The 22,788-nt window shown below is 35.0% G+C and overlaps 1 protein-coding gene across 4 annotated transcripts in view; it reads left to right on the top strand.

Annotated features, from left to right (window-relative positions):
* The window catches only part of Arap2 (ArfGAP with RhoGAP domain, ankyrin repeat and PH domain 2), a 206,563-nt gene that overhangs the window by 62,707 nt on the left and 121,068 nt on the right, over positions 1–22,788 (top strand). For all 4 annotated transcript variants that reach the window (XM_078021176.1, XM_078021175.1, XM_021722720.3 and 1 more), the window contains exons 9-11: positions 8,596–8,774; positions 19,710–19,825; positions 21,951–22,150. In XM_078021176.1, coding sequence (XP_077877302.1) covers positions 8,596–8,774; positions 19,710–19,825; positions 21,951–22,150 — 495 coding nt within the window. The remainder of the gene's footprint in view (positions 1–8,595; positions 8,775–19,709; positions 19,826–21,950; positions 22,151–22,788) is intronic.

The following is a 22,788-nucleotide window of genomic DNA, read 5'->3' as shown; positions in this document are numbered from 1 at the left end:
AAACTTCTCTGTTTTATATTTTGTTTGACTATCTAAAATGTCATTATTATAAACTTCACCAGTTTGAAGTAACATAGCTAAGGTCATTTCCTTAATTAAAGAAATGAAGTTTTAACTTATATTAAGGATTGCTTTTATTGTAGTATAGATACATTATTTATTTGATTTTTTTAAAAGTATTTCAAAGCTTTTTTTGAGTAATAATGGTATGGAAAACTAACTAAATACTTGAAGTGTGCCAAAGACAGTCTACCTGTTCATTTTTATAGCACTCTTAAAAGTGTGTACCATTATTATCCCATTTTACAGATGAAAGTATTTACCAGCAGTTGGAAACTACTATGGCGTTATCTAACGCAGATTGTTAGAATGTATTTCTGTGTATGACACAAAGAGTTCAATAAATATTATATATTACTAGAAAGTTTTTTTATTGCTTGGGATGGTCAATAATTAATGCATCCTAGTTAACCTTCACACTGCAGAATTTTTTTTCAAACTAGATTTTTGCTGATTTGTGAGAACAGCTCCATGATCTTTCTTTATGATGGTACCAAAAACTAAAGTACTTTTTTTTTGTTTTGTTCAAAACAACAACAACAAAATGATAAAGTGCATTTCTTATAGTAAATATTATATTGTGAAACATAGTTGTATACACTGCATGGATTTAATGTAAAAATGTTTCTTACTTGGTATTAAATATATATACATATATATCAGAAGCTGTGGCCCTAAAGCCAAGGTCAGCAAACTGTGTGGCTTGTAGCCTAAATTTGGTCATTGTTTTAACAAAATAGTTTTGTTAGTTTCAGTTGGCTAATCCCTTTCCTGGAGGATTTTATCAAGAATTGACTATGTGAGGAGCCACTTTTGTGAATCGTTGCCTAAAATTCAGAATTTGCTCACAGTTTTGATGCTCAATATGGGTTTTGCATTTGAGATCATATTTGTTCTCTTCCTATATTTCTTGATAACTCAGTATTGCTCCTCTAGATGGGCCATTGTGACAGTCTTTCCTTATTCTTTGATTTCTACTGCCCTTGGAGGTGACTGCCTGTTTCTTTGAGGTGCTTGTCACCTCCACTTGGCCTCTTGAAGTGAATGTCACATATGCCATACAACCTGCATCTTAAGGTAGACAACTGAAAATCTCTATAGATGTATTTATTTTAAGGTGACATATTTTATTTAAGTAGAATTTATCAATCCACATGAATTTAAAAGTTGCATGTTTATAATTGGCCAATAAATCCTGTGGTATATAGATAATTTTTGTGATATAAACTTAGTGTAAGAATTTAATAATTTTTGGTGTGAATTTTTTGTTAATTTAAAAGTTGCATGTTTATAATTGGCCAATAAATCCTGTTGTATGTAGATAATTTTTGTGATATAAACTTAGTGTAAGAATTTAATTATTTTTAGTGTAAATTTTTTGTTAACTATATCATAGGTCTTTAATTTTTGAAACCATGGAAACACTGCTTCAGTAAATACTGAGACTGTTTCCACGTGGAGTTACTGAATAAGTTATTTTGACTGGAAGGTTTTTCATAGTAACAACTTACATTTTAAAATTTGTATGTACTAGTGTGTATATGTCCTTATGTGTAAGTGATACATGTGTGTTAACCTGTGTGTTCGCATTTTTAGTATGGAGCCTTTAAGAAGATACTCAATTTGTTTTATAAAATATTCATTCCCCCAACGTGTATAAATGGTTGATTATGTTTTATTTTGTGGGAAGTGAGAAATCAACTATAGTGTCTTATGAAAAAAATGGCTTAATGAACTTAATTCTAGATTAAATTTTGCTTCAATCTAATGAAGCAGAATCAAAGTTATGGGCAGAAAGGGGAATGGTTTGAGTTTGATAACATAACAGATGACTTCCTTCATTTTTAGTGAAGAGGTTTTGAATGACTACGTACAACTGCTGCCTTTGTCTTCCCTGAAACCAGTATCACTGTTTTTGAACTGCTCCCCACCCATTCGCAAGGCTAAGACAGGTTTGCAGTTTGGTATCTTGTCCATACAAGTCACTTAAGGCTTAAATTCCTTTAGGTTTCCTGCTAAATATTAGTGGAAAGTGAATTTTATTGAAATAATAACATTTCTAAAATACTCTTCTTCCTCAAATGCAAAGTTTAGTCTGACTTCTTGTTCTCAAGCAGAACCATTGGGGTGAATGGTGAACATTGGAGCAAAGAGTGTATCAGTTCACGATCTGTTTGGTCAGTCTGTATTCCTGTGGCACCTGTCACAGGTGATATTTTGAGTGGACGCTTGTCATGATTAGAAGAGGACTGAAGAATTCTGAGTGGATTTTTCTTTCAGGACATTATCTGACTGGCTCTTAGCTGTGGGTCCTGTGTTTCTTCTTTCCACCTTAACATGTTCAAGAACCCTGGGAAATAGGCAAGTGGGTGAGCTCTCAGCCGTTTTTAGGCAACACCATAAACTTTCCAGTGGTGGCTGTGATATTGATACTGGAAAGTAGTCAGTTATTTATTTATTTTTAAAATATGCTTGATAAATTCTCCTTAGTTGTTTTGTACAAGCAGTCTCATCCCTCTTTTGAAATCTTCAGTGTTTTTAGAAGCAAGGCGTGGAGTACCTATAGTCCTTTACTCTCTTACCCTACTTAATGCTGTTAACAATAGTCAATGAGTATCTGCTTTACAGACTTAATTAATGGTGTTTAGGAATTTTCTGATATAGTTCATGAATTTGCTAGGATTCCCAATTTCTTTTAAAATATCATATTATTGGGCCCCAAATTTGGTTTTGAAGAAGATCTCGTGGGTTTAAAGTGCCTGATCTCAAATATGTATGTCCTCTGATCTCTTTCTGTACTAACAGATCTGTATATTTAGCTGACCACTCAACATGGGTGTTTAGTGTCATCTCAGACTTAAAAATGGCAAATACTTATTTTCACTCTCTCCACTAAACCTTCCCCTGTGACCTTCCTCATCTCTGTAGATGGAGACTCATGTGCCTGGGACTTGAATTGTGGTTTTCATTCTTAAGTCCTTTCCTTCTTTTATATCTCCTATCCACTCCATTATCAACTCTTTGTCGGTTTGATGTTGGAAATATGCCTGGACACTGACCATTTCTCAACCCTTTCACCATTGCCTCTCTATTGAAAGCCACCACTTCTGCCTGAGTTATGTTAATCACTTTCCTTGATTGACGACAGTCATATTGTCAGTATAACTGTGAGAGCAATCATTCAACGTGAACGTCAGATCATGTCAGTCCCCTTCAAAGGGACCTTGTGTTTCTATCGTATTGAGAGTAAAGTACTTCTAATGTTCTGAAGCTCCTCCATGGTGGGGCCTTGGTCTCTCTGTCCTTATTTTCTTCCACGCCCCTACCCCCTCACTGCATTTCAACTACAGGAGTCTCTTGTTCCTTAACGTGCACACCTCTTGTTCCGTGGGGCCTTTCCAGCTGCTGCCCTTTTTTCTTGGCGTGCCCACCTCCAGGCACCCTCCTGGCTAGCTCCATTGCTTCCAAGGCCATTAGGTTTTTGTTTTACCACCCTTATTTTTCTGAGGCTTTTTCTATTACCCTATATAAAATAGCACTTCCTGTACCCCTCGTCCTGTGCTTAGTTACTTGTAACATATGGTAGTGAGTATCTAATTTCCTACTGCCATCTTTCTCCCACTAGAGCATAAACTATGGGAGAGTAAGGCCATGATCTGCCTTGTTCACTCTCACTCCTGGTTTTCAGTCTTGGGGATAGTAGGTGCTCAGTAAATATTTGTATGGTGAAGTGATTGTGTGTTTGATGAATGATCCTTATGTAGTACTTTCTCCCTAATGTCAATCATGAATGATATTTAGAGATCTTTGTTCAACCAGATTAATCAATAGTAAAGGTCCAAAGAACAAGCCACATCATGTTAGATGATAATAAAGATGATGATGATAATGATATTAATGATTTTTGATACTGGTGATTAAACTCACACATGCTAGGCAAGCACTTTATTACTGGGCTACATGCCCAGCCCATTTAAAAATTTTTTTGTTTTGAAACAGGGTTTTGCTAAATTGCCCAGGCTAGACATGAACTTGTGCAATCCTCCTGCCTCTTTCGCCTGAGTAGCTGGGATCACAGGCATGTGCCACCATGCCTGGCAAAATTATGTTATTGATGGTTTGCATGTCTGTAATGTAGTTATCTCTGGTATAATCAATCATTTTTTACTGATGACTAGACCTACTGCTAAGTCCGGTAGTCTGAGAACATTGAGTCTTTTCTGTTGATTTTTGTTTAATTTCCTTTTTTGATTCTTATAAATTGACATTTCTGAAAACCTCAAAAAACTAATTTCAGGCTGAAGAAATCACTATTGTCTTTGGTTTACATTCTAGCAAAATCACTTTTTCTTTTTTTTTTTTTTCTGCTACTTTTCTTCCTAACTGGAATACTACACTTAATGCAAAGCCATAGTTAAGGTAGGACATATTTTTACAAGGAAATCATGCATTGTACAGTGTGAAGATAAAGATAGATAATCAATAGATACAAGTTATTGGATGGAATGAAAGAACAGTAGTAATAGATACTCTGATCTGCTGGAGGTACAATCCAAGACACCCAGAATCCACTGAGTCATAGTCAAATTCTGTATATACTATGTTGTTTCTTATCTGTGCATACCCATGATAAAGTTCATTTCATAAGCTATGTACAGTAAAAAATTAATAGCCATAACTAATAATGAAGTAAAAAAGTTATAGTACACTATAATAAAATTTATGTGAATGTGGTCTCTCAGAATTTCTTATTGTACTTTTACCTTATTACTTGAAGTACCTCCCAGCTTGTTTGTAGCATATCCAGATGGCCAGTTTTGCTGCTGTTGTGTTTTGGGGCCATTATTTCATAAGACAAGGACTACTTGAACATAAGTACTGCAATACTATGGCAGGAAACATGATTACTGACTGACAGATGAGTATCATATACAGAACACTATGGATACACTGGACTATGGGATGACTAATGTCTTTGGGTGGGACACTGGGACAGTGCAAAATTTTAACACACTTCTTAGAATAATGTGCAATTTAAAACTCATTGTTTATTTCTGGAATTTTCCATTTAATATTTTTTGACTATAGTTGACCTTAGGTAATTGAAACTGCAAAAGTGAAACCATGGGTAAGGAGGACTGCTGTATCTTAGTGTGAAGAGCAGACAAAAGCTGCTGGCACAGTTTCTAGCTTTGCCCCAGTCATTTTTCCAAGGGGAAATCATAATTCGGTTTGGAGTATTGTGGGTTATCAAAGCACATTCACCCATATTAAGGAGACACATGTCGCAAAGCCAGATACAAATGATGCTTGCTCTTTTACGGTGTTTGCATTAGTTTTTCCACTGTCCTCTCTCTCTCAGAATTGATTCCAAAAGCCTGGTGATCTTATCCCTGGTGCTGAACCACTAATGGAACAAAAGAAAAAAGAAAATAAGTTTTATTGCTTTGTTATCGAAGGAGAAAGGCAGTGAACTCATGTCATAGAGGTTGCCATTCTAACTGCTGGGGGAACAAGAACTTTAAAAGGGGGTGTAAGAGCTGTTTCCCAAGTACTATTATGAGTATATATAATTAATATTTAACTTACATCCTTGAAAGAGATATTGTTCCAGGTTTGGGGTTTCTTTATTCTTTTGTACAGTGAGTGGAAGAGCAGATAGCTCTGCTTAGTACAGGAGAGTATTAATTTGCTTCCCTCCTGGCTGGGGATGGGAAGAGGGATAAGAGTAAGGGGGAAAAAAAAAAGTCAGGTTTAAAGTAAGTTGTTAGTGGAAGAGCAGCAGGAATTATATTGCATGAAAGAGACCCCTGTTACAACATGGAGAATTAAGACTGAATGCTGATACTAATTCTTGTTCTTCTTAATCTTCATAATTATTTGCTTCCTATTAGTAATGGAGGTCCCCAGAAGCAAGAGAATGTTAGGGAACCTTTATTGCAATGCTGCCATTATATACATAAGAAGAAGAAAAGCAATTGCCAGTTTCAAATTAATTCCTACAAATTTGAGATACATACTAACAGTGACCTAAAAGGCCACACTATGGCCCAGTTCATTAATTGTAGCCTACATTTCAAACTAATTCATGTCGATTAACACAAACAAGCAAACAAATAAAAGCCATTACATACATTTACTTGGCATAGACATATTGTGTGAAACTAATGATCATAATAATAACCCAGTTAAGTGGAAGCTCTCTAGCTGTTCCTAAAAAATGTAGAATATTATCATAGTGTAATCTGGATCTGTTTATGTAGATGTAAAACTGCAGGGAGTCACTGCCTATTAATTCATTTAGCTACCTGAGTACTCTGACGTCTTTTTTTTTTTTTTTTTATTGTTGTCACTTTAGGATACGTAACATTGCTAGGAACATTTTGGTAAATATTTTATCCTGAGAGCACCAGTTGTTGGGGATTTCATAACCCCTGTAAAAATGTATAGGTTTTTAATAAATACGTTGGCCTTGAGTCATTGACACTGTTGCCTTTAGTTTTTTTTTTTAAATAGGTGAGCAGGAATAAAGATAATTTAAAAATTAAGACTCCTTATGAAATGATTTTAGAGTTGAATTTGAGCAAGTCTTAAGATAGAAACTTAATTTCAGTCCCCAGTGAAGCTGCTGTGGGTAGAACTTTCTTAGAAGGATCTGAGAAACTGTCCTAGTTCTCAAATTTTGGCCCTACTTACTCTTTCCTTGAAAGTCTTTCTTACCTGAGATTCATTCTGCTTGGTTTTGTTCTTGTGTTTTTTTCCCCCTTTGACTTGTTAAGCACGTCCTCATTGTTTGATGGCCCATTTTCTGGTCTCATAGATGCAGTCCTACCTCAGGATTTGCCCACTTCTCTGTGTCACCACTCCACCCCCATGGAGTGGCTTCCTTTGCTTGTATGTGACTGTCAGTCTGCCAAGTGTTTGTGCCAGGGCACTGAACACCTGAGGTGTCCTGTGGAACCGCCTGCCTTTGCCTGCCCACTTGTGACATCAAGCTACCTTGTATTCTTTATTTATTTTCTAGAACATCCATCAGATGTACTCAAATCCTTAGCCATGCTTTGCCCTCCACATTCTTCTGCTTCCATCTCCTGGAACTGTACAGGCTCCACTGCCTCACTCTTGGTCATGGCTTCCAGTTTAGCCCACTCATCATCTTCTTAATGACACTAATTATGTCCTTCCTTGCTAAGAATCCCAACATGTTTTTTTTTGTTTTATTTTGCTTTTTGCCTCTGAAATAAAAACAAAATTCTTCAAAAAGGCAGTGCAGATTTTCTAGCTGTATTTCCCAGTATTTCCTTGTGAGTTCAAAATTATAAATCTACTTAAGTTAGTCCCTAACAGATGTTGGTTCTTCCTGCCTGTGTTCTTGTGTTGTCCTTGCTCAAAATTCTGTTCTGCTCTTCCCTCTCCCAAACCCATTTAGAATTGCTCCTCATCCACAAGAGCTAGCACAAATAACCCTTTTTACCTATGGTGCCAAAAACATTTGTATGAGTGTTAAAACATTTGATTGTCCTAATTTTAATACTAACTTGCTGCATGACCTTCAGCAAATCACTTACCTCAACTGAATTGACTCATATATTATTTGATACCATTTGTATGACATTTATACTATTCTGTGTTCCATTATGTGTTCATATCTAACTTGACTTATAGCTTTGATTGGTCTTTGGGGACCAAATCAAATTCTTGTGCTCCTAACACAGTGTGTGGTGCATAGTTGAAGGTCACTTAACTTTTGTGGAAGGAGTGAGAGGACCAAGTGTTGATTTGCTAGCTGAGCCGCTGCTGTTACTGGAGGTGGAATGGAAGGATGAATTTCAGGGCAGTGTTATGACACTGGGTTTTGGGGCTATTTTGGTGATTGAATTGCTATATTCAATTATTAATTGTTGGGTTGCAGTATTACTTTCTTCTACTGAAAGGAAAAATCCAGTCTCATGAATCATCTGAAGGAGTTTTCCTCATGCTTTAAAAAGGATATAGGTTGCCTGGAGTTCTTTGTAAAATGTAGGTTCTGATTCATAAGGTCTGTAGTGGGGCCGCAATTTTATATTTCTATTTTTTTTTTTTCTCGGTACCAGGCATTTAACCCAGGTGCACTTAACCACTGAGTGGCATCCCCGGCCCTTTTATATATTTTACTTAGAGACAGGATCTCAGTGAGTTGCTTAGGGCCTTACTACATTGATGAGGCTAGCTTTGAACTCGTGGTCCTCCTGCCTCAGCCTCCTGTGTTGCTGGTATTATAGGTGTGCACCACTGCATCCGCAGAGATTTTGTACTTCTAATAAGCAACCAGAAGCCAGTGGTACTGGTTCTGTAACAACCAAGTAGTAACTGTTTTTACTTTTTCCTTAGAGGGCTGGACTCTTGTCCCTGCCCCCAGTAGTGTTTAGAATGTGGTTGTGGGGGGAAAAAATTGTGAATAATCTATATCCAAGGAAGCGGATTCCTTGATGACATTTTTTTTTTATCTGTGTGACTTATATATAGACTTATGTATTTTCTCCTGTCTATTTTCAGAGGAGAGAAATGACTGGATCAGCATACTATTAAATGCATTGAAATCACAGTCCTTCACTTCCCAGTCTCAAGCAGCTGTTGCACCTGAGAAGTGTGGATATCTTGAACTGAGAGGATATAAAGCCAAAATTTTTACTGTGTTAAAGGGAAGCAACGTGTGGCTTTGCAAAAATGAACAGGTGAGCAGTGCTATATTAATTGCTGATTGATGTTCTTTGATTATAGTAACAATTGTGAGTTGTCAGCATTATTAGTGTCTTAGTTTTTCTTTTGCAGTGAGTTCTGTACTAATTGTAACAAAGAGAGTTGTTAAATTTTCTGATTCAGAAATGTGTCTGCATATTTGAGATTGGATATCACATTTTTTTAAGGGACTAAGAAAATAGAATTGTTAAATAATTTTTGAAACACATTCCTTAGTTGAAGTAACATAAAACTACAAGAGAGACAATATAGGGGCTGGGGCTATAGCTCAGTGGCAGAGTGTTTTCCTGGCATGCACAAGGCCCTGAGTTCAATCCCCAGCACCATAGAAAAATAAAGAAATAAGTATCTAAAGTGCAGGTGTTGGGGCTGGGGTTGTGGCTCAGCTGTAGAGTGCTTGCCTAGCATGCACAAGGCCCTGGGTTCGATCCTCAGCCCCACATAAAAATAAATAAATAAATAAAATAAAGATATTGTCCAACTACAACTGAGAGACAAAAAAAGAAAAAGAAAAAAAAAAATGAAAAGAACCAATATAGAGGCTAGGGCTGTAGCTCAGTGGCAAAGCGCTTGCCTAGCCTGAGTGAGGCACTGGGTCATCAATCCTCAGCACCATTTAAGAATAAACACAATAAAGCATTCTGTTCATACATAACTATATAAAAAAAAAGAACCAATGTAGATGTTGATGAAATAGACCCAGTTCTGTACCTGTTAGCCTCTTTTACTTTTTTGAGGGAAAAAATATAAAAACAGGTAACATAGTCAATTGAGTTTAGAAAATTTTATTTTATTTTTTTTTAGCAAATTTTTTATAGGAAAACTAATTAGAGATAAGTGAGATATATGTGTGTATATATAAAATGCATATATACATGTGTGTATATATAAAATGCATATATATGTGTGTGTGTATATGTACAAACATATCTTTCTAACACACATGTGCATAAATAAAACATATTTGAATTGTTGAGTTATTGAATTTGGTTAATATGAAAAGACTGAATAAAGAATTTAAATATTTTTGAGGAGATTGATGATGAAATAAAGTTTTATTGAGCCTTGTTAGCTTTCTTTGATTTTGTATATTATATTTTCTGTAGTTATTTCTGGAATTTAATATATAAAAGAAAATTCTTTTTGTTTTTTGGGGAGGATACCTTTTCATTTTTAAATCTTTATCCTAGAATATATTAGGTTCTTTATAATTATTTTTGGAATTAAACATGTGCTTTGGATCTCTGATCTAAGATGAACTCATTTTATGATAAATTATAATGGGTTATGGTAAGGTAAAGTATACATGTTTTTATAACAAAAATTGAGATAGCCACTCAAAACAAGCAGTAGGGTTTTTTTTTTTTTTAATTGCTATAGATCTTTATCCAAGGCATCCTCTGAACCTCAGTGTGAACTTATTCATTAAATTTTCTGGATAAGATTTCTTAGCCAATTAACTGTGGAAGGCATCATTGAGCACTGCCGGCATACTAATAACTTGGATAGTTAGCATACTCCTCAAGAAGAACAGTGATGTACAGCTTAATAATGTGTATGAACCAAATAGGAGCATTTTCAGTCTGTGAAGTTGGATGATTAAAACTTTTCTTTTTGGAGTCAAGATTTAAATTGCATGATTTGCTTGTATCTGTATGGAAGTTACTCTGTAGAATTGTTCATTTTTTTCACTTTTACGGACCTGATAGACTTCATGTTTTTTGTTTCATTGCTAACATTAGCAAGATTGTCAAGTTTGTTATTTCCTAGATGGCAGATATTTTAAATGTTTTATTAACACTTTCTGATTAGCAAAAAATATATGAAATTATTTCTTTAGTGATTGAGCATGAAAGGCACAATAATGATTCCCATTCATTGAGTATCAGGTACTATGCTAATTTAGTTGTATATATTCTCTTTTAATCATACCTACTAAGGTAGGAAGAAGATATTCTCATCTATGTTTTATAGGTGAGGAAAACAATGATTAAGTAATTTAGGAATTTACCGTGCAAAGTTTGATTTAAAATCTAGACTTCATAACTCTTGTCTTCTTAACAGTCATACCAAGCTATAAAGTCTAGTTTGAAAAGAAATTTTTTGACTCTGGGCCTTTTAGAAATAGCCCAGAGTTTCTTTTTGTCAATCATTTCTTTGCCTAGTTTTGGGGTATTCACTCAATAAATAATGTGTGCCAGGTTGGGCATTCTTCTTACTAAGAAGGAAGAAAAGCTACACAAGACCAATAATGAATGATGAGCTTAGTGCTATATTAGATTGTGCTGTAGTTACAGAGAAATCTATTAATTAGATACACTTCCATGTACTTAAGTAATGAATGTATTCTCCTTAAAAAAAAATGAAGCACTGAAATTGGACCCCTCTGCATTTTTGATAAGTAAATACATTTTTGATATGCATACATTTCAAGACTTTTTGTACGCATTGACATGCCTATATATGTACCTTTAAAAAGTGCATTGTTGTTTTTGGATGCACTGTTGTTTTTTATTTTTTAATTTTATAATTGTATCTCATCATATGGAGTCAGATCTTAAAGCACATGTGCTTGAGTGAAGTCTTAAGGAGTGAGTTGGCTCCAGCCCCAGTGGAGAAGTCAAGGAAGGCCATATAAGTTCAGGTCCTGCCCATGTCATCGCAGCCTCATAGATTTTTATGTTCTGATATATGCCTTCTTCTCCAGAGGATGGTGGCTTATTGGTTATCCCACATGTTGAAGGAGCTTATGTGAAGTATACGGTGCCTGCCAAGGAAGGAAGTTGTCTTTCTCCTGAGTGCAGAGGGCTTTATGCCAGTGTGGGCCTCAATCTGTGTTTTAGGAAAAGTGCTAAATGATGTTGAATTTCTTTTCAACCTAAACTTTAGAAAGCTTGACTTAACTGCTAGGAAGCCAAGCTTAGAGTTGTAAAGTCCAGATTTTAAATTAAACCTTGTCTGGTAAACTATAATCCCTAGGTCAATTACTTTCCTTTTCTGTGACCAAAAGACCTGACAAGAACAGATTAGAGGAGGAAAGGTTCATTTTGGCTTCTAGTTTCAGAGATTGTACTTGGTGGACTCTGTAGTCATGGCGGAAGGGCGTGGTGGAAGAAAGCACTCAGTTCATGAGAGCCAGGAAGAAGAGAAAGAGCTCAGCTTACCAGGGACAAAGTTTAAACCCAAAAGGCACACCTCCAGTGACACAATATGGTAGTCTTGTCAGTTACTAATCCATTGAATAGATTAGTCTGTGGAATATGTTATAGCACTTATAATTCAATCATATCACCTTGAACATTTTTGATGTCTCACACATGAACTTTTGGGGGTCACCTCATAACCAAACCACAAGAGGTAATGAAATATTTTGATGCATCTCCTAAAAATTTTACACACACACACACACACACAGTAATCTTGTATATATTTTTAAGCTGATAGAAAAAAAATCTATTCATTATAAAGCTACAGAGAGTGTGAGGATTGAAGTTGTGTATCTTCATTTGTGTTGGATCTAATATAGTGCTAGGCAATAAGGTTTAATTATTTTTGTTGTTTTAAAACTGTGAATTTATTGCCCACATAACTTAATTGCAGAGAGAGAATAAAAAATAAAGAAATTAACCTGTGACACAGGAATAATTACCTGTTTTATGTCTTTTAATGTATGCATGGTTTTAGTAATTGACTTTGGTGGTCACTTCAAAGAGTGACAGTGGGCAGAGGTGGAGGACTGGGCCTTTCAGCAGCATGAGCTGAAGAGTCATGAAAGAAGGAGCTCGTGCACCGCAAAGATGGGAGATTGAATCTTTTATACCAAATCGAAAGTGTACATTTTTCCAAGTTAAAATAATTATTAAAACACTTGTAATTAATGACATTACCTTTGAAATTCCCTTTCTCTTCTCCAGAAGTGGCAGGAGGGCAATAAGGGGGTTTCACAGTTCACTGGCTGGTCTTAACTCTATAACTAATGTGCGTCAGTGTGGATTTAACACATGTTCTGGTTTTCTTAATTACTAAGTACAAAGGTTTACTTTATTTTTTTTAACCCCTTTCACTCCCTTTTATTCATTAGCACATCATAGGAACTGAAATCTGCGGTAGCCCTTGGGCTGCATAGGAGAAGTACCTTAGGAAATGTTTTATTAGGTGTTGCCTCACACCTTTTTATTTTTGTATTTTTTTCAGATAGGCTTTATTTTACAAGAAGTAGGAAAAACCATGAGGAGATATGTAAAAATGTTTGTTGAGAGGAAAATGGATAGTCAAAACTGACACTAAAAATCTTTACCTGATTACCCTGTGGCAAAACCCTGCACTGCCCTTATCACATAAATTAAATGTCATGCCTTACCTGGTTAGCGCCATCTCACAGCCCCGCCCTGTTTTAATTTTTACACTTTTCTTGAGTTTCTTCTCTCTGCGGTGTTTTATATGCTTGTAGTATGTTATGATTAAGGCAGTTTTTCCACATTATCATATCAACTTTGTATAAAACGGTTTGCTTAGGCTATAGTACAGTGTTGTTTTTCTAGATCCATCTGTCTGTTTAGCAAATGTGGGCACCCCCTCTCATTTGAGAGCACTGCTTTAGGTGTTAGGGCAGTGGTAATCCCCAAGATCTCTGCTCCTTGGAACCTTACTTTCTGATTGGAGTAACACAGTGATAAGGATGTAAAATTTCTTATAGCCTTTCAGATGCAGCCTTCTATCTTGTCATATATATATATATTTTTTTCTTTTTGGGGCCAAGAATTCCTGTGACCTTTTTTTTAATATTTAAAATGCTGTTAGCTATGTGACTAGGTTATCAGTTACAGTTTAGTCTTAATAGAGAATTATAGTATTTACAATCCCAAATTAATAGCATGAATATTTATGTTATTCATTTTTGTGTGCTCAGGAATTCCAGACCAGCAGCTGTACGCCATAAACATATGTGGATCCTACTTGAATTAATGATCACTTATAGATGTTTTCCAACTGGACAGTTTAAAAAGATTTTTTTTTCACTTTCAATTACTTTTTTCACTATGAAGTATCTTTCATTTTATGTCTCTGTTTATTCATTGGGATTTTATTTTCTTGTTAGATTTTGTCTTACAGAAGTTCTGTTGGCATAATTAATTTTTGAAAAAAATATTTGAAAGTTTATAGATCTTCTGTACTGTGGGACAATTATTATTTTCCAAGTTATTTATCTTGATATGGATATACTGAACAAGCCAATGTTTACAAAAATTTCAAACAAGATAATCAAATGTGAACATACTTTGAAATATATGTATTACATACATGGTATTGTTAGTTGGATGGAATTTCTGCAAATGGACGTGAGCAAATTTAAGACAATATACTTTGGTTTCCATTCGTTTTTTTTTTTTTTTTTTTTACTGACAGCCAGTCTCCCATCTTTTCCTGATGAGTTTTTAAAATATCGTGTTAATATTAGGGAATTCATTACAACCAGATGTCTAGCTTGGTGGGTTTGGGTATCCATTTGATGATAATTGTGGCATTGAGATCTGCACTGCATAAACTCACTTGATTAAGCATTCTCAAATCAGGGTATAACAAGAAATTCATCCCCCTGCTTTCCCCCAACATAATGTCCCCTGGTGTTCTGGCATAGGAAGGAAACTTTAATAGAATTTAAATAGGCCTCATAGGGCTCTGGGTTGTGTGGCAGAGAAAGAAACTGCAGGATGTAGGTGGTGGCCTCGCATTTTCTGGGTTCTGTATCTGGCCAAACTCTGCATCTGGTGTTTCCCAGGAAGTCTGGTGCCAATGTCATACAATGCCACATCTGTTTTCAACAAATGTTTAAGCACCGAGTTCTTAAATTCCTGGCAGGGAAACCTAGCATCCAGTATTTCCAAAAATAGATTTCAGATTTCAGCAAATTTGGGGTTAACAAATGCTTCCTAAATTTTTCTGTTTAGTAATCAAACTTTCATTTTTGTCCTTGTAGTATGTAGTTTTAAAGCGTAATTTTAGCCATATTCTGTTGCCACAGATTTATATAAATAACTCATCTGAGTATCTTGATAAATATTTACTATGAATACTATCTGAATATTTAGTATGGAATAATTGCTGTAAATACTTTCAGTCCATTATAAATAAAATGTAAACATTTTTATTGAAGATAAATTCTACATTTAGAACTTTCAAATAAAAGAGTTGTCAAGATATTTTAGTTTTTAAGATTTTTACTTATTCATTTACCATTTTTTTTGCACAGTGCTGGGGATTGAACCCACACCCTCTTACAGGTAGACAATTACTTTACCATGTGCTACATCCCAGCTGTCATTTACTTTTTGTAACAATGCTCTGTTAGGTAGATATTACTCCATTTTCATAAATGAGGAAATTGAGGTCAAGATAACCTACATAACTTATCAATGGTCTTTTGCTCTTAAGTGGATCAGCCAAGATTGTCCCTTAGGTCTCCCTGCCACACCCCATTGCCCACTTGGTTACTGCCACCATTTCAGTGCCCAGATCTGCTAAGCCACATGTGCTTGTCATTTTGCTGGTGGTGGGATCCATACTTTTTGAGATCCTGCATTCTGTCACAGAAAAGGAAATGTGAACTAATGCTTACTCTACAATATGTTTTTAGTTCTTACTTTCTACAATAATACAGTTTTACCTGCAAAATTTACGTGCTGTTTTTTTCATTCCAGTTCATAGCATTTTAAAGGTTGACTGTTTGGCTCATTCTTGATTTGTGCTTATTTTTCAAAATGAGACTAGAGTTCACAATCTGCTCCTAGTTAATGGGTAATTTATTTTTAATTTTCATGAACATTTAACATTCACATTTCATTCCATTGAAAAAAAATGCATTTATGTCAGGTAGTTATCTCTGACCTTGTCTTTTCTTGTAATGAACTTTTTAATAGGTAAAAATGTTTGGTTGGTTTTAAATTTAAGATGTAGAAAATAACAGTGATAATAATAAACTAGACATATGTGAGATGCACCATGTGCCTTGTATTCTTCTAAGCATTTTTACTGCATTAATATAATCCTCACTGAGGGGATGCTGCAGGTATCATTATCATCCCTAATTTTGAACATGTGAACTGAAATAGAGAGACAGACATCTGAATATAATCTGGCCTGAATTTTGTTCTTTTTCCTTTGGAAAGCCTTTTTATGACACAAGTCTCTCTTTTGGATTGGATTCAGTGCTTAGCCTATGACAGGCCGTTTTCTTTCATTACATGTATAACAACTCCCTCTTATTCCCTCCCAGACTCTTAAGTTTCCCCAAGGCAAGTACCTTGCTTCTACTTTTGTGCAGATATAGGACTTAGCAAAATATCTGGCACACTCTAGGTACTTAACAAACACTGCTTTGCCAGAACTAATTTTCCCATTTAAAAAATGGCAGTATCATCTCTCCCTGGTTCATACAGTAATTCAGAAAATCAAATGAGAGCTCATGGCTGTTTATAAACTTCAGAGCGCTACCTAAATAGATACTGAAGCAATTATGGAGTGCAATGAAGATGCTTTTAAAACCTCTGAAATATTAGCACAGGATTTGGCACCCGGAACAATTAGGATCCTGATGGGCCAGCATGTCGTTGTGTTTTGGCAGGCTTATTCTTAACCAGTGGTCTTAATAATGTCACATGGCTTTTGTATGCACTGAAGGCATGATTTTTTTTCATTCAATACAAAGCATGAGAGAAATGTTTTATGTCATGATATTGAAGTATTGTAGAATCATAGGGTCTAAATTCTGTAACTAGTTCTGCCATCTAATTCAGTGTTTCTCAGTATTGATCTTGGGTTGTAGTTTTTTTATTTTAATTTTTTAGTTGTAGATGGACACAACATCTTTATTTATTTATTTTTATGTGGTGCTGAGGATGGAACCCAGTGCCTCAGGCTTTTGAGGCAAGTGCTCTACCACTGAGCTACAATCCCAGCCCCTGGGATTGAAGTTTTGTTTTTGTAAATTAAAGATTCTTAGGTTCTGCCTTTGGATGCATAGAATAATATCTCAAGTGGGAAGGAGAGATCACCACAGATAATTTTGATGAGCATTTAGTAATGAGAAATATTCTCAATATGTTTGAAATACTGTTTGAGAAAAATGGCTTAATGTTACCAAAAATATTTTTAATGGGAAGTGCAGTTGTTTCTTATTTAATAGCTTTCAGAAGCACTGACATTTATTTTGTTACTCTGGAGTATATTTTACAGTCAATTTGTGCTGGTGAGCTTTGTGGATACTCTAATTACTCAAAACCATATGGCCATGGCAAGTAGCTGATAAATGGGTTACAATTTTCCATGCTAAAAGAAAATCAACCTTGCCTTGCTTGGGAGAAATTTGGAGCATGGAGCCTGTCCTCTCTTACTTCAACAGAAATCACAGTTTTAGATGCAGAAATTTCATGACTCGTTTGTAGAGGTGCAGGGCCATCTATTAAAGCAGGAGCCTTGATGAGGCTCATCACTTTCCATAAAAGGTTGTCATTCTCACCATCTGCTAGTCTAATGGTCAGATTATTATGTGTTTCTGCCCTTAGCAACATATAAGAGTACTTGCAGGTCAGGGCCCCATCCGAGAATATAATCTGGAGCTGTCAGATATCCAGCTCATGTCAAAAGCCTCATCATGGAGAATTGTTTGAAGAATGTACAATCCAAGTATACTATTTTATTCTAGGGTTTATCTCTGTACCAAAGTGAGCCATCATAAAGCTACTTTAAAAACTCTGATTTTGGTACTCCTCACTTTCCTCTTTATAAAAAAGGGCTTCAGTTTCCAGGCACAAGCATTGGGAATTTATGCAGCAGTTGCATTATGCAGCAGAATCTTTGGTATGGGTGATAGGGAACGTGTATGTGTGTGTGTGTGTTTTCAACTTAATATGTAAAACCCTGTGCTGATAATGCTATAGCTTTTTAAATGTGGCTGATTGGAAAAACTTCACTTCTCTTTCCTCCATATATAGTGTATTATGTACTCTTTTTTATTCAGTGGGCTAAATATACAAAGTAGAACTGTTATTCCCATTCTAATTATTTTACAACACTTAGCATTCCTCTGCATCTTTGCTTTTGTATTACTGATTCTCAGTTTCTTCCTTTTTTCCCTAATAAGATGAGCCATTTGTTCTTTTGTCAAAAAAATTCAGTTGATGACTTCTTTTCTAAATAAAATATGTTCTTATTCTAACTGAAAATCTGTATTTTTTTTTTTTAAAGCCTTTCTACAATTTGTGACTAAAAACTCTGAATTCAATCTTTACATGTAGGGGAAAATTTGATTTAAACTTACTTGATTTTTACTTATCATTCAAGAATGGATTCATATTAAACACAAAATCCTAACAGACAACTTGAAAAGATAAGGATCTGTTTTAACCAATCTTTTTTGGGGGGAATATTGCTGAGGTTTGAATCCTGGGCCTCCGGAGGCATGCCAGGCTCTAACACTGAGCTACACCCCCAGCCTGTTAACTAGTGTCTTGAAGCATGCCAGAGAGTTTTAATGCTATCTGGGGACTGGACGGGGTCCTCCTGGTTTTTCCACATTCTGACATCTTCCAGTCACAAATATTTGTCCTGAGGCTTCTCCTTTCAAGGAATCTGAAGTTCTAACATGTCTTTATGTTTTCAGGTGTCATTTCCCAAGAGGATGGAAATGTGGGGGGTGAAAGGCTTTCATCTTCTAAGATGTGTCTGCCTGCCAACCCCCACCACCAGTTATTTATATTGTATTGACCAAACCTATGGCCTGGCATAGGTATAAGAGATATGGGAAAATAGATTTTTACTTTTCTTTCATGTAACAAACGTGACAAAGAGAAGAGGTCTTTGAATTGCTTCATTCAATTAATCTTTCTAAATAGTCTTTGCTAAGTGTCCTTACTGAATATGAACCAATATTTTTCAGAGTACATTTAATCTAAATCTGTTCACATAGATAATTCCTCCTTTGAAGCACAGATTATATTTTATAAAGTGTTGAGATTATTTATTTGATAAATCAAATTCCAAAACCCATACGAGCAGATAATATGTTACAAACTTTAGTGCTTTTATAATGCAGTCTCTTTGTAACCTTTTGAATAATTTTGTAATTTTTTGTGAGACTAGTAGAATACAGTAGATGTAGATGTTGAAAAATGGTAATTTTCATACCACAGTAGCATTAGACAAGCTTTTTAAAGAATTTGATTGAAGGAAGAAGAAAACAATAAAATATTGAATGCGAGATAAAACTGTATACTTCATAAAACAGGTAATGCCTTTGTTTGGGAGTAAATGAGGAGAAAAATAATGTGGCCCGGCAGAGATAATCCAATGTAGTAAAACAAAGGACAGTCAGGCAGCCTGGGCTTCAGTTCCTTTCCACATGTACAATCAGCTGCACTTTCTACCTTCTCTCTTTGAGCCTCAGTTTCTCCATCTTTTCATATAAATAGTACTTGTGCTAATTTCATACTGTCCTTTGGCCCTCCCCCCCTAGAAAAATTCTTAAAACATGGTAAGGGTTATTAATTATTAATTTCCTTTACAGAATGGATAAAGGTAAATGTAGTGACTACTTTCAAAAGCAAGGTATATGTTAGTGTCTGTGGCCTACTCTCAACTTACCTTTTATGTGAAAGACACCCATACTTTATCAATAGACCGGATGCCAAGCTTAGAATGGCACAGTGGTGTTATTATATTGAAAGTGACTACCAGAAAAGGAAAAAAAAAAAAAGGAAAACTCAATCCATTTTCTAATTGGATATATTTAATTCTTTATACATGTAGTAAAATTTGTAGAAGTTATTGAATCTTAGGAAAAAAAGACTGTATTTTCAGAATCCAGAGTGTGTGTGTGTGTGTTTATAATTTTTTATATTTTTTCTCCACACTAGGATTTTAAGAGTGGACTTGGTATTACTGTAATTCCTATGAATGTAGCGAATGTAAAGCAAGTGGACCGAACTGTGAAACAGTCTTTTGAAATAATTACCCCCTATAGGAGTTTCAGGTAAGGTGTCTTTAAATATTTTTTATTTTTATACTACTACAAGAAAGTTTGTGTGATACATCTTTATAATGCTAGTGGTGATTTCATCTCTTATTGAACATTTAAAATTGTTTTCTAACCTTTCCATATTGCCTGACTTACTAGCTAGCCTATAGTAAACATTTTTTTAAAAGTGACCTGAATAATCAGGCAACTTGCAAAGATACTTATTTCATAAAATTTGCATTGTTGGGCTGGGGATGTGGCTCAAGCGGTAGCGCACTCACCTGGCATGCGTGTGGCCTGGGTTCAATCCTCAGCACCACATATAAACAAATATGTTGTGTCCGCAGAAAAAAAACTGAAAAAAAAATATTAAAAATTCTCTCTCTCTCTCTCTAAAAAAAAAAAAAATTCATTTTTTTCTTTTAATACCTCTTTTTTTCTTGGTAGTAGTGGTGAGTATGTTAAATTTTATCAATAACTATTTCACAAATTTCTTCACATTTTGGATGGAAAAAAACAAAAAAAGCATATTACATTGCTTTAAATTGTATTGCTTACCTTCCTATTGCTTATCAGATACCTCTTTGAAGATTGATCCCTGATTGAAAGCACAGTTGCTCCATGCACTTTTTGTCCAGGGAGAGCTCAAGAGAATACTGATTTTAATGGATCACTTCCACTTATTGATCCAAGTATTTTAGCATTTTGATATATATTTATTATATTGTGATAGTCTAGTAATTGCATTATGACAATTAATTTAAATTACTTAATGAGTTTTAATAATATATAAAGACTCCATAGATTTAGTAAATGTAGTAGACTGAAGTCAGTGTTTTTGAGTTCAATTACATTGATTCATTTGTCTCAAATAATCAACATACTCCAGGGTAATGTGCCGATCAGAAGTAATTGTTCTCTGCTTTTGAAGGACTAAGAATCACTTGACAGTTTCAAAGATGCTACTAACTCTGTTATGCACTTGTCTGTCAGAATTTGACCACTATTTCAACATTGGAGAAAGAAATGATTAAATAAAGAACAGCAAGCTAGGGTTGGTACCCATAGCTCAATGATAGAGCTCTTGCCTATTGTTTGAAAAACCCTGGGTTTTGTCGTCTCTTGACCTTAGCCAAAAGATCAAATAGTGATCTGGGTTTGATACCCCTCCCCACCATAATTCCAGAATCTAGCCTCAAATTAAAATGTACATACTGGCTATGACCAGTATCTAGTAGCACTTGTAAGCTAGGAATTTTGTTAATTGTTATGATTGAATCATGGAGTGCTTCAGAAAATATAGCCATGTAGGCCACTGATTATTTTTATAGATTATTTAGAATATGTTAATCATCTATTATTTTCATTGTAATTCAAAGCATTTTAATTTTGAGAGCAAAATTTTAATGTGATGAATTATTTTTTTGCTCATTAGTTGTATATGTAGCACATTCCTTGGCACACTGAAGGGAATCAGTAAATCTTTTTTGAAGGATTGAACTACTATTTAATGTTTTATTCCTCAGTCAGAGGCATAATAAATACCAAGAACCAGAAAAAGTCAGAACATGACTAAAAATGAGTTAGAAATTCGTTAGAATAGTACCACTTAAAACTTTTCTGGTTTCTCAATCTCTTTAAGCCATCTGGATATTCTTCTAATTTAAAAAAAAATCTATTTTTTAAATATGAAAAAAATCATAATTTCTGGTGGGTGTTTTTGATAATTTTAGCTCTGAACTGTTATGGCATACTTGCTTGGTAAAATATTCCAGTAGTCCTGAAACTTGGCCAATTTCTCATTGATTATTATATAATCATAGTTTAGGAAATGTGGCCTCTCATTTAAGCTTTTGACCATCACAAAGTAATTTTTTATATTATGGTGAGAAAAATGTGTATGTTAGTTTTGTTTTAAGATATGTAAACAAAGTCATAAACAACATGGAAAATTAGAAAGTAAGAAGCTGATTTGTTAAGTTAGATGATTTTTAACAGAAAAGACAATCCAGAATTGCCTGGTGGGCATAATTTTAAGCTGTTGTTTAATTTGTGACTGAAATTAATATGCAAACTGAGCATACTGCTTCATTGGCCTTTACGAGGGAGATGGATAATGCCGAAATGTTGATTGTTTCAGCTTTACAGCCGAGTCCGAAAAAGAGAAACAAGACTGGATTGAAGCTGTGCAGCAGTCGATAGCAGAAACGCTCTCTGATTATGAAGTAGCAGAGAAGATTTGGTTCAATGAGTCCAACAGGAGCTGTGCAGATTGCAAAGCCCCAGACCCTGACTGGGCGTCCATCAACCTGTGTGTTGTCATCTGTAAGAAGTGTGCAGGTAATAAGTGACAAGTCACGCTCATCACTGTTCTGTGGCAGATTGGCACTGACTGCTGTGTCGTCATATGTAATGTGTTCTAGTTAATGGTGGTGAAAAAAAAAAAAAAAACAGAGAAAGCTTATTGAGTTTTAGTCCAATTCAGAAATATAGAATTTTAACTTTTCTAATGCATCACTCAGATGTAAAAAAATTGATTTTTAAGCGTGTACTCCTATTTTGTGTCTCCTGGTCCATGTATAGATTTTTAAAAACACAATGTTGAAATTTTTAGATTTTAGAACATACCCAGAGCAAACTTGCATCTTTGCATGGAAGATTGTTCCTTTTTTTCCATATTTTGTAAGACATTTTTCGCATTGAGGTTGTTCTATGCTTTAAGCTTTGTGTGCTGAATCTGGTTTCTGTTAAAATAGGATAGTATGTAGAATTTTATGTATAACAGTATAGATACATATGGCATCTCAGTGTATTTGGGAGCTCAGTTATGCAAGTGAGCAGAGAGAAATGGACCCCAATGTGTCAGAGAAACTAGCCATAGTCCAATCTTCACTGCAGTTTTCTGGGACTGTGTCCCACTACTGTCCACTTTACACACACAATTCACCAAGCATAAACAGTACCATGCTGGTGTGGGG

The sequence above is a fragment of the Ictidomys tridecemlineatus genome, chromosome 9, assembly GCF_052094955.1.
Source record: "Ictidomys tridecemlineatus isolate mIctTri1 chromosome 9, mIctTri1.hap1, whole genome shotgun sequence".
Taxonomy (NCBI): Eukaryota; Metazoa; Chordata; class Mammalia; order Rodentia; family Sciuridae; genus Ictidomys; species Ictidomys tridecemlineatus.
Note: the sequence above shows the minus strand (reverse complement) of the source record. Positions and strands in the feature narration are given on the sequence as shown.